The sequence below is a fragment of the Aricia agestis genome, chromosome 2 (genome assembly GCF_905147365.1).
Source record: "Aricia agestis chromosome 2, ilAriAges1.1, whole genome shotgun sequence".
NCBI classification, from domain to species: domain Eukaryota; kingdom Metazoa; phylum Arthropoda; class Insecta; order Lepidoptera; family Lycaenidae; genus Aricia; species Aricia agestis.
Window position 1 is genome coordinate 15,403,631 of NC_056407.1, and position 13,008 is coordinate 15,416,638.

Here is a 13,008-nt window from a genome sequence, read left to right on the forward strand (position 1 = left end):
ACTTTGACGTCTTCTCCATATCCCACTAAGATATGCTGCACAGCTTTTTTATCCCACTTCAAGCGTCTCTCTTTAGGGATGTGCACCATCACTTTACTACCAAATAATCGTATATGACTAAGGTCTGGTTTGGTACCGTACCACATCTCGAACGGTGTTTTCTCCACTCCTGATACAATAGACCTATTTTTCAGATTATGCAGTGTTGGCCGCTTCTGCCCAAAACTTCTTGTCTAGCTTTGCATCATAAAGCAAACACCTCGCTTTCTCGACCACTGTCCTGTTCGCTCGCTCACAAATACCATTTTGTTCTGGCGAGTAACTATTTGTAGTTTGATGTATTATTCCGGAAGCTTTGAGATAATTATTCAATTCACGGTTACAAAATTCTAATCCTCGATCCGTGTGAAAAATTTTGATTCTTTTACCGTGTTGATTTTCTACTAGCGATTTAAATTCTTTAAATTTTCCAAAAGCTTCACTCTTCTGCTTCAAAAAATATATAAAAGTCATTCGACTGTAATCATCAATTAGCAACATAAAATATCTATTACCAGATAATGAGTTTACTTCCATAGGTCCACATAGATCGCTATGGATTCTGTGGCAAACTTCTGTGCTTCTATTACCTACATGGGAAAAAGGTAATCGGCTTTGTTTTCCTTCACAACAGGTTTTAAATTTGGACTTTGTACTTTCATAGGAACCTTCATATGATAGGCCATTCACTAAGTTCTTCATTTTATTCATATCTTGACTATTAATATGAGCTAACCTTCGATGCCACAATTCCCCTGTAACTGCTTGTGCAGCCAACAAACAATTTGGTTTCTGCAACCTCAGCTTATAAACGCCATTGGTTAAGTCAGCTGTAGCAACCAAAACATTATCTTTGTTTCGTATATAACAATGTTGCTCTTCAAATATAACATTGTTGCCATTTTTGATGAGTTCACTGACTGACAGTAAGTTTGTTGTTAAAGAAGGCACGTATAGGGCATCCTTTATCGTTATACGACAGTCCAAATCGGATAATACTTCTACATTCCCGGAACAGACAACTTTAACTTTAGTATCGTTTGCGACCACAATTTCAGGTAAACGCGGCGAAAAATTTTTGTCTTTTAACCAATCCTGGCTTACTGTCAGATGTGCGCTTGCGCCGCTGTCCACGCAGAAATCCTCTTTATTAAACTTCCCGTTGAGGAAAACAGCATTAAATATGCACTTATTTATATTTTTCTTCAGCATTGGGCATTGGTTTCTATAGTGGCCATTACCCTTACATTTATAACAGGTAACTTCTTTTCCTTCTTTGATTGTTGATGATGTATCTGTCATCGATGACACTTTCTTTGACGTTGACATAATACCCATATTATTTTTTCTGTGTTTCAGATTTCCAGAGTGATATTTGATTTTCGCGGCAAATGCCGCAGCACTTACTTCAAAATCATTTACAACTTCTGACATGTCAAGTTAAGACTTTATGACGTCGGCGGTTATCGATATTCCAGAATGTTCGATCGCCATTATCATCGGCGAATACCGATCTGAAAAACCTGCCAATAATAACGATCCCAGCCATTCATCCGTTATTGTAAATCCTGTGCCATTCAACCTTTGCGCCGTTTCGACCATTTGAGTCACATACGTAGCCATTGAATCACAGTTTTCAACTCTAATGGATATCAAATGTCAGTAATCGTTGAACATAAACGAACTTAACACCTCCCCCATTTTGAAAGTCGGTTAAAATTGTAGCCTATGTGTTATTCTGATGTATAAGCTATATTATTGTAAAGTTTCATTAAAATCCGTTCAGTAGTTTTTGCGTGAAAGAGTAACAAACATCCATACATCCACACTTCCATACATCCAAACAAACTTTCGCCTTTATAATATTAGTAGGATATACAATGTGTCCCGACACCGGTGTCCGATCCTTTAATGTCATGATCTATGGCATATTTTATCGACAAATTGGCTCTCAAAATTTTTCTCTCTCTCTCACGGTTGTAATATGGCAGCTATTTTAGTTTTTCTCGGGCGTTCACACTAATCTGATCAGTACTTCTCATGTAAATATTCTATGAAGATAAAAAAGGTCTCATTTGATAGCTAAACTTGTGATCTACGATTACGAGTATCTTACTTATATTTTGGAAATAAAGAATTTATGTAAGATAAAGACCTCTTCTATCTTTTTACTAGATTTGTCATAAAAAGCCATTAATTATTAAATACACAATTTTTTTTCATAAACTTTGGTTTTTTTATGTTTAATTCCACGAAATTTATAACATATTGCCTGTGTAAGTGTAGTCCACGAGTTTAGCTATGAAATAAGACTTTCTTCATAGAATATTTACATGAGAAGTACTGGTCAGATTAGTGTGAAAGCCTGGGAAAAACTAAAATGGCTGCCATTTTACAACCGTGAGAGAGAGAAAAAATTTGAGAGCCAATTTGTCGATAAAATATGCCATAGATCATGACATTAAAGGATCGGACACCGGTGTCGGGACACATTGTATATATATATATATATATATATATATATATATATATATATATATATATATATATATATATATATATATATATATATATATATATATATATATATATATATATATTTATATATATACTAGATGTCCCGCGCGGCTTCGCCCGCGTATATTAGGAATTTCACCGAAACCGTACATTTTCAAATAAAAATAGCTATAAGTACTCCTTCACGTGGTCTACTCTATATAAGTGCCAAATATTGCTCCAGTAGTTCGTGAGATAAACCCTTTCTAATATTTTCCGCGTTTTTACTACATTTTCCTGAGTTTTTTCGGTCGTATTAGTCTTAGCGTGATAATATAATATAATATAGCCTATATCTTTACTCGATAAATGCGATATCTAACACTGAAATAAGTTTTTAAATCAGACCTGTAGTTCCTGAGATTAGCGCATTCAAGCAAACATACTCTTCAGGTTTATAATATTAAGTATAGATTTTTTTAAATTATCGCTTGACAAACTCGAGCCTCGATCTTAAAGTCTATGAAAAGGCTCATAATCATGGGACGATGCATGGTATAATATTATGGTAGTGATGATAATGATGAATGTAATTTGCATAGTAGCATATGCTTTCCGTTCTTAAAACAACGCCGAAACTCCCAAACTTGTATCTATGAAGAATCAGGAGATCTCTCAGCACCTTCCGAACCACGGTATACCAGGTGTACTTCGGTGCAAAATCTTACTTGTTTGTAGCATATGCTTAGAATACTTCTCACGAAACCGAAGTCACCACATGTTTCCCCATAAAATTTAAGGAGTTCCCTCGATTACTTATGGATCCTTCATCAGATCACCACTTTTGTGAATATAATACCAAATTGGGATGATAATCTACATACCAAACGAAAAATTTTGAAAATCGGTTAACAAACGGCGGAGTAATCGTTGAACATAAGAAAACGAACATAACACCTCCCCCATTTTGAAAGTCGGTTAAAATTGTAGCCTATGTGTTATTCTGATGTATAAGCTATATTATTGTAAAGTTTCATTAAGATCCGTTCATTAGTTTTTGCGTGAAAGAGTAACAAACATCCATACATCCACACATCCATACATCCATACATCTATACATCCAAACAAACTTTTGCCTTTATAATATTAGTAGGATAATTTGACAGCAGCAGGTTGTAACCAGGAGGGAGTTTAGTCCATAGGTTACTGGGTAACAGCACAGTAAAGTTGGACATATCCTTATGGGCCGGCCAATAAGGAATCCATGAGGATTCTCCCGCCCTCCCCGTGGACATACAAATTTTGATACTATTTTTACCTAATTCCTTCTTTAGGGGTGGAATTTTGAAAACTTCATTTTTAGCTGATGCCTAAATAATATAATATTTTAATCAGCACATGAATTGAATAACAAAATTTTTTTCAAATTAATCGTAGCACCATCTGTCAGGACAAACTAAAATTGAAATAGAATAATATTGAATGCGATGATAGCGCCGTCCGCCGGGTCTAATGTAAAACATTCCAAAATCAACAACTCCTTATAAATAAGAAATTAATTGAAAAAACATTTTCCAGTAGACCAAACTGTAAATCTAAACCATTCTCGAATCTCCACGAACACACACAAAAAATTTCATCAAAATTGGTCCAGTCGTTTAGGAGGAGTTCAGTCACATACACACGCACACAAGAAATATATATATTAAGATATACCAAGATTTTGCACCAAGGTATACCATTGCGTTTTGGTAGCATATGCTTATGATGCTTCTCATAAAACCAAAATGACCATATATTTATTATTAAATTTTGAGGAGTTCCCTCGATTACTCATGGATCCCATCATCAGATCACCACTTTTGTGAAAATGGGACCAAATTGGAGTGAAACCTAATATAACAAAACAAAAATTTTGAAAATCGGTTCACAAACGGCGGAGTAGTGGTCGAACATACAAAAAAAAAAATATCCACAGCCGAATATATAACCTCCTCGTTTTTTGGAAGTCGGTTAAAAAGTATGGTACGGCCGTGCCGTCGCTAAAAAGCTTGGCTGGGGCACGGCCGTGCCCCCAGATAACTGAGTAAATATTATTGATATTATCCTACTAATATTATAGAGGCGAAAGTATGTTTGGATGTATGGATGTGTGGATGTGTGGATGTTTGTTACTCTTTCACGCAAAAACTACTGAACGGATTTTAATGAAACTTTACAATAATATAGCTTATACATCAGAATAACACATAGGCTACAATTTTAACCGACTTTCAAAATGGGGGAGGTGTTATGTTCGTTTTCTTATGTTCAACGATTACTCCGCCGTTTGTTAACCTATTTTCAAAATTTTTCTTTTGGTATATAGGGTATCATCGCAGTTTGGTATTATATTCACAAAAGTGGTGATCTGATGAAGGATGCATAAGTAATTGAGGGAACTCCTCAAAATTTATATGGAAACATGTGGTGACTTCGGTTTCGTGAGAAGTATTCTAAGCATATGCTACCAACAAGTAAGATTTTGCACCGAGGTATACCTGGTATACCGTGGTTCGGAAGGTGCTGAGGGAACTCCTGATTCTTTATATGTAGATACAAGTTTAGGAGTTTCGGCGTTGTTTTAAGAACGGAAAGCATAATATGATACTATGCAAATTACATTCATCATCATCATCACTACCATAATATTATACCATACATCGTCCCTGACTTATGAGCCTATAATGACCCTGTTACTGGTACTTTTCAAAGTCTTTTAGATCGAGACTCGAGTTTGTCAAGCGATAATTGAAAAAAATCTATACTTAATATTATAAACCTAAAGAGTATGTTTGCTTGAACGCGCTAATGTCAGAAACTACTGGTCCGATTTAAAAACTTATTTCAGTGTTAGATAGCAAATTTCTCGAGTAAGACTATCTATACTAATATTATAAATGCGAAAGTATCTCTGTCTGTCTGTCTGTCTCGCTTTCACGCCAAAACTACCGAACCGATTGTAATGAAATTTTGTATACAGATAGTCTAAAGCCTGAGAAAGGACATAGGCTACTTTTTTACTGTAAAAATGCGTTGTAAGGTGGTGAAACTGCGTAAATTTGTTCAAATTAAGTTATCTATACTAATATTATAAATGCGAAAGTATCTCTGTCTGTCTGTCTCGCTTTCACGCCAAAACTACCGAACCGATGGTAATGAAATTTTGTATACAGATAGTCAAAAGCCTGAGAAAGGACATAGGCTACTTTTTTTACTGGAAAAAAGCGTTGTAAGGTGGTGAAAATGTGTAAATTTGTTCAAATTAAGTTAGTTCTAAAAGTTCATAATAGATGGCGCCGTGCGTCTTCTACATCGCGCTAACGCTTGCCCAAAAGTCTTTCTATAAGAGGTGGTATTATCTGATATTCGATTTCCGATTTTTTTCGATTGTAATTTCTTTTTTATGTTATTTAATAAATCATTACTTTATCTATGCAGTGACGTTACCTTAAACCTATCAATGATAAATAATTTATGAGTGAAGTTGTGTAATTGGGGGGCTAAATAAGCTTAAAAATTTGGCATAAAATATAAAGTTTTATTAAAAAAATTTAAATATTATGTGCACACTGCACAGCTGTTTTGATTTAAGGGGTACCAGGGTTATTTTTTATAAAAGCTTTTGACACCAATTTTGTTGACATCGCGCGCAATAAACTGAAGTCCACGCGGACGAAGTCGCAGGCAACAGCTAGTAGTAGTATATAAAAAACTAAAAGCTTAATAGTTACCTGAATCTTATGCGGTGCATCGTTTTCCCGCCAACACAAACAAAAACCCTCTCTAGCTTACGCTCGCGGGCCAGTGGCCTGCTGCCTCGTATGAGGTCCGGCGTTGAAACCATCCCCCGCACCCCTCTCACACGTCTTTCAAACCACCGCGTTTTGAATTATCTAAATATTACTAGTGTCCGACGCTAGGTGCCGTCCGGCGTTAAGGGACTTCCCCCTACTAGTTTTATTTACGAATACGAATATTTACGATTTACGAATAAGCGAACACTACGAATATTTTATTTAGGGGTAAATAATTAAATAAGCATTGTTTTAGTTATAAATTAACTAGCTGTTGCCCGCGACTTCGTCCGCGTGGACTTCAGTTTATAGCTCGCGATGTCAACAAAATTGGTGTCAAAAGCTTTTATAAAAAAACCCTGGTACCCCTTAAATCAATACAGCTGTGCAGTGTGCACACAATAAGTACTTCATTTGTTATATTAAACTTTATATTTTATTCCAAATTTTAAAGCATATTTAGCCCCCCAATTTTAAATGTAAGATGATACCACCTCTTATAGAAAGACGACGCACGGCGCCATCTATTATGAATTTTTTGAACAAATTTACGACCCTTACAATCCTTTTTTCCAGTTAAAAAGTAGTCTTTGTCCTTTCTCAGGCTTTAGACTATCTGTATACAAAATTTCATTACAATCGGTTCGGTAGTTTTGGCGTTTTGCGTGAAAGCGAGACTGACAGACAGACAGACAGACAGAGATACTTTCGCATTTATAATATTAGTATAGATTATGTGCACACTGCTCAGCTGTTTTTGAGTATTTTGATTAATTAAGGGCCGTGCTACACCGGAATGGCAGCGGCGAGGCGAGCACTTTCAGCGCTGCCATTCCGGTGTAGCGCGGCCCTAAGAGGGGTACCACTTACCAGGGTGTTAAAAAGTTTTTAAATTTGACACAAATTTTGTTGACACCGCGCGCTATAAACTAAAGTCCACGCGGACGAAGTCGCGGGCAACAGCTAGTTATGAATAAAAACAATAATATATAATAAAGTAGGTATGATTAGTTCTGTTACAATAACGAAGTAAAAAATAAAACGCCATCTGTTTTCATATATTAGAATTAAAATGTTGATTGCATTGATATATTTTCTGGATGGAATATAGGCGAACACGGTACACTCGAACTCCTTAGAAATGCAGTAGGAGTTTTATAAGATATGATAGATTGATTATTATTATACCAAGTTATAATATTATTAAACATAATATTCTAACGTATTAAAAACTATTAACAAAAACATACTAACTAATAAGTATGATTATTTCTATGTTACAATAAAGTAAAAAATAAAACGCCATCTGTTGAATCGTATTAGAACTAAAATGTTCATTGCATCGATATATTTCTGGATTTTTTATAATATTATACATAAAATATGTTTAAGATTTTTGAAATTTTATTTTAATACACATCCAAGACCCAGGAACATTAAAAACTTTTTGTTCCGCCTGCGGGACTCGCACCCAGGACCCCCGGGATGAGCGCTGGCCACGCGCAATGCGAATTCATTTTCATCGATATTTTCATGGAAATAAGATATTTCCCCACATCAAAATGTAGCCTATGTCCTTTCTCAGACTCTAGAAAAACTGTATACAAAATTTCATTGCAATCGGTTTAGTAGTTTTGGCGTGAAAGCAAGACAGACAGACAGACAGACAGAGATACTTTCGCATTTATAATATTAGTATGGATAAAATTGGCTATTTAAATTCGATATTCAATGTTCATGAGATGCACACTGAATAAAAATGCTGCAATTTGCAAAATTTGCAAATCATTTACTTACCTCTAGTACATATTATGTAGTTTTCATACAACCACAGTCCACATCACAGAACACAATAATATTTCTAACGGAGAACCAAATCATCATCTGTTTGTACTTTGTAAAGACAAGACTGCCTGCTCTTTCATTTTGTTAGTTTAGTTGCTTTGTTTAGGCCAAACAATGCACTTTTTTGGGTCTTGCCCCTTGCGAATCGCGTCAGCAAAAATTACACTACCGAATTTAATAAAAAAAAAAACTCGAGTATCTACTCGTTAAAAGAAACTAAAACTATACCTATGTTTAAGTACTTTTGAACTATTTTTTACGATTATAACTTTATAATTTTTATTATTTAACTGTAGATACGTTATTGAAAACGGCTGTAAGTTTCTAGGTAAGTACTCAAATATTAGAAATAAACTCCAATACTTCCAAATCAGACTCTGATGAGCTGCTCGTATTCATCATGTTAATTTGAATATTTTAACTGTTAATTTTATAATAAGCTGAAACCTAAAAGTTGATGTAATTTGTTTGAAGCAAAACGTCAAATAAAGTTATGAAATCGATAAACGGCACACATTGGCCAGTTAGGTTAACCTGCGCTTAAACGGAGTTTATCTTACATTGCGATGTTCAGAAACGCACTTTCTTAGTTTATCGAACCAATAGCACTAACGAATAGATAAAATGCCGTTTAAAGTTCCTCAGAAACCGGGCATAATTCAGCTACTCCACAGAATTCATATTTGTACAAGCTACTGTAATTTAACGAAATCTATACTAATATAATAAATGCGAAATGTCTGTCTGTCTGTCTGTCTGTCTGTCTCGCTTTCACGCCAAAACTACTGAACCGATTGCAATGAAATTTTGTACAGTTATTCTAGAGTCTGAGAAAGGACATAGGCTACATTTTGATGTGGGAAAATATCTTATTTCCATGAAAATATCGATGAAAATTACTTCGCATTGCGCGTGGCCAGCGCTCATCCCGGGGGTCCTGGGTTCGAGTCCGGCAGGCGGAACAAAAAGTTTTCAATGTTCCTGGGTCTTGGATGTGTATTAAAATAATATTTCAAAAATCTTAAATATATTTTATGTATAATATTATAAAAAATCCAGAAATATATCGATGCAATGAACATTTTAGTTCTAATACGATGCAACAGATGGCGTTTTATTTTTTACTTCATTGTAACATATAACTAATCATACTTATTAGTTATTATGTTTATAGTTTTTAATACGTTAGAATATTATGTTTAATAATATTATCACTTGCTATAATAATAATCAATCTATCTTATCTTATAGAACTCCTACTGCATTTCTAAGGAGTTCGAGTGTACCGTGTTGGCCTATATTCCATCCAGAAAATATATCAATTCAATCAACATTTTAATTCTAATATATGAAAACAGATGGCGCTTTAATTTTTACTTCATTATTGTAACAGAACTTTAGTTTATAGCGCGCGGTGTCAACAAAATTTGTGTCAAATTAAAAACTTTTTAAAATCCTGGTAAGTGGTACCCCTCTTAGGGCCGCGCAGCGCGCTACACCGGAATGGCAGCGCTGAAAGTGCTCGCCTCGCATGGCAGCGCCATTCCGGTGTAGCGTGGCCCTTAATTAATCAAAATACCCAAAAACAGCTGTGCAGTGTGCACATAATCTATACTAATATTATAAATGCGAAAGTATCTCTGTCTGTCTGTCAGTCTCGCTTTCACGCCAAACGCCAAAACTACCGAACCGATTGTAATGAAATTTTGTATACTGATAGTCTAAAGCCTGAGAAAGGACATAGGCTACTTTTTTACTGGAAAAAAGGGTTGTAAGGGTCGTAAATTTGTTCAAAAAATTCATAAAAGATGGCGCCGTGCGTCTTCTACATCGCGCTGACGCTTGCTCAAAAGTCTTTCTATAAGAGGTGGTATCATCTTACATTTAAGTCTCGATTTTTTTCGATTGTTATATCTATTCTACGGTATTAAATAACTCAGTACTTTATCTGTGCAGGCAGTGACGTAACCTTAAGACCAAATTTCACCAACGACTGTTAAAGTTAATGCTCGAATTAGTATCACGTTAGCTGTTTCGTTTTTCATATGAATGAAAGAGAAGACAGGACATTTTAACAAGCTGTTAATACTAACAGACGTTGGTGAAATTGGGGCTAAACCTATCAATGATAAATAGTTTATGGGTAAAGTTGTGTAATTGGGGGGCTAAATATGCTTTAAAATTTGGCATAAAATATAAAGTTTTATATACAAAAATGAAGTACTTATTGTGTGCACACTGCACAGCTGTATTGATTTAAGGGGTAACAGGGTTTTTTTATAAAAGCTTTTGACACCAATTTTGTTGACATCGCGCGCTATAAACTGAAGTCCACGCGGACGAAGTCGCGGGCAACAGCTAGTTATAAATAGTTTCTTTAAACACATTAACTTATAAGTAGGGAATTATATCGTAAAAGAAACACAAGCACGAATATTTGTTCGTAATTTATTTATTTGACAACTACTTTGCTACATATCCACCAATAGGAGAGTGAATTTGTGTACGAATTCGGACATCTACCGGTCCCTAGCATTTGTATGACTCGAGCGATTTTTACACGAAATATTTCGAGTGTGAAGTTTTGAGAATACACAAACTATTAGCAACAAATTATATCGTGCAGGAAACCGGTCTCGAACGCTTCAACTCCCAAGCGGCCACATGTGGTGTACGAATTCGGACATCTATAACCGGTCCCATTCGTTCGACTCGAGCGATATTTTATAAAAGGTGTGTCGGGGGACCGCTAAATATGTAGATGTTTGATTTCACATAACATTATAGTTTAAGGGTCAGTTCACAACGAACCGAATCGAGACAATCATTGACATGGCGGTCGTTGACGGTCCCCCGACACACCGTGACAACAATTATGGACTAAAATATCACTTTACACTTAGGAATTATTTAAACTCAAAGTCAGTAAAATATATTATTTCATAATTTTTTAAAGTTGTTTGGCGGGGTTTTTTTTAAATTTCTGAATTTAATTTTATTACGTTATTTAATAGGTCAGTACTTTATATTATATACAGTGACGTAACCTTAAACCTATCAATGATAAATAGTTTATGGGTAAAGTTGTGTAATTGGGGGGCTAAATGAGCTTTAAAATTTGGCATAAAATATAAAGTTAAATTTAAAAAAATGAAATATTATGTGCACACTGCACAGCTGTTTTGATTTAAGGGGTACCAGGGCTTTTTTATAAAAGCTTTTGACACCAATTTTGTTGACATCGCGCGCTATAAACTGAAGTCCACGCGGACGAAGTCGCGGGCAACAGCTAGTACAAAAATAAAAATAAAAAAAAATAAAAAATATCCACAGCCGAACATATTATAACCTCCTCGTTTTTTGGAAGTCGGTTAAAAAAAAAAGTCCTTTATGTAAATTTCAAGTGCCTAGCTGTTGCCATTATTGGTTACGAGCAAAAAAGGCCAAAAAAATAACGTTTCTTGTATGGAAGCCCCCCTTAAATAATAATTTTATTTTGTTTTTAGTATTTATTGTTATAGCGGCAACAGAAATACACAATCTGTGAAAATTTCAGAAGTCTAGCTAAAGTGGTTATTGAGTTACAGCCTGGAGACAGACAGACGGACAGACATCGAAGTCTCAGTAATAGGGTCCCGTTTTTACCCTATAGGTACGGAACCCTAAAAATGAAGATAAATACATAAATATATAGAAGATAAGTACAAAATTTATTTTACCCTAAGTAGTCGGAAGAGGTTTTTTGAAATGACTCGATAGTTGATTTAGGTGTAATGGTGCTTACACTCCTTACGCACCCTAATCCGCGACCGTCGACAGGGGTAGGCTGTGTGGCGCGGCGACTGGCGGCGCGTGCGCGCTGCGGGCGGCGGGGGACGTGCCGGGGGAGGTGGCGGGAGGCGGGGGGCGGCTCACCGCCGCGCACTGGCAGGTCGTCGACCTCGAGCTCTACTACTGCACCGACATCGAGCTCGTCACGCAGGTTTCGTCTACGTTTATGGATTACTTTATTACAGTTTATTACCGTTTCGCCGAAAGACGTTAAACGTGCGGCAGCCGTACGTTTTCCGCGACGGAAACTATCCTACGTCCTCTCCCGTCTCTCAAAATATCGGAACACCGAATTTAGAAAAATCGTTTCAGCGGTTTGAGCGCAAATCGTTAAAGTTTATTTCCTCCGTCCTTTCCCGAGACTCGAAGTATCCGCATACTGAATTTCATCGAAATCGGTTCAGCGGTTTAAGCGGGAGGAGGTAGCGGACGGACACACCGACCGACGGACGGACGTCCAGACGGTCGTACCTTCGCATTCGTAATATTTGCACGGATCGTCGAGGACGTCCTTCTAATTTCACCGGCGGGGATCCGTCGGAGTCGCGACTGGCCCGCGGAACGGAAAGATAAGTCGCGCCGTCTCTTTCCCAGGCGAGTCTAGAGGAGGAGAGGAGTGCGGAGGCGCTGAGGGTGCTGCTGGAGCTGGTAGCGGAGGCGGCCGGGGCGGAGGAGGGCGGGGAGGGGGAGGGTGGCGGGCGGGAGGCGCGCGAGCTGCGCGTGTCGACGGAGCCCGGCCGCTACAACCTCACCATCGAGCCGGCGGCGGTGCGGGCGGCGCGGGGGGGTGGAGCCGGCGCAGGAGTCATCAGCATATCGAAGCAGCCCGGGCAGTACAGCCTCACCATCGAACCGGGTGCGAGGGGCGGGGCGCGGGTGGGGCTAGTGCGGCGCAGCGCGGCGAACGAGCGCGCGCTATGGGCGCACGTGCACGCCGCCTACACACGCAGGTACGTGTCAC

At 37.3% G+C, this 13,008-nt stretch overlaps 1 protein-coding gene across 1 annotated transcript in view; it reads left to right on the top strand.

Annotated features, from left to right (window-relative positions):
- The first annotated feature begins 594 nt into the window (after positions 1–594).
- The window catches only part of LOC121737549 (nascent polypeptide-associated complex subunit alpha, muscle-specific form-like), a 55,129-nt gene continuing 42,715 nt past the window's right edge, over positions 595–13,008 (top strand). Inside the window, exons 1-3 of the mRNA XM_042129206.1 lie at positions 595–644; positions 12,036–12,198; positions 12,642–12,997. Of these exons, the coding sequence (XP_041985140.1) occupies positions 595–644; positions 12,036–12,198; positions 12,642–12,997 (569 nt within the window). The remainder of the gene's footprint in view (positions 645–12,035; positions 12,199–12,641; positions 12,998–13,008) is intronic.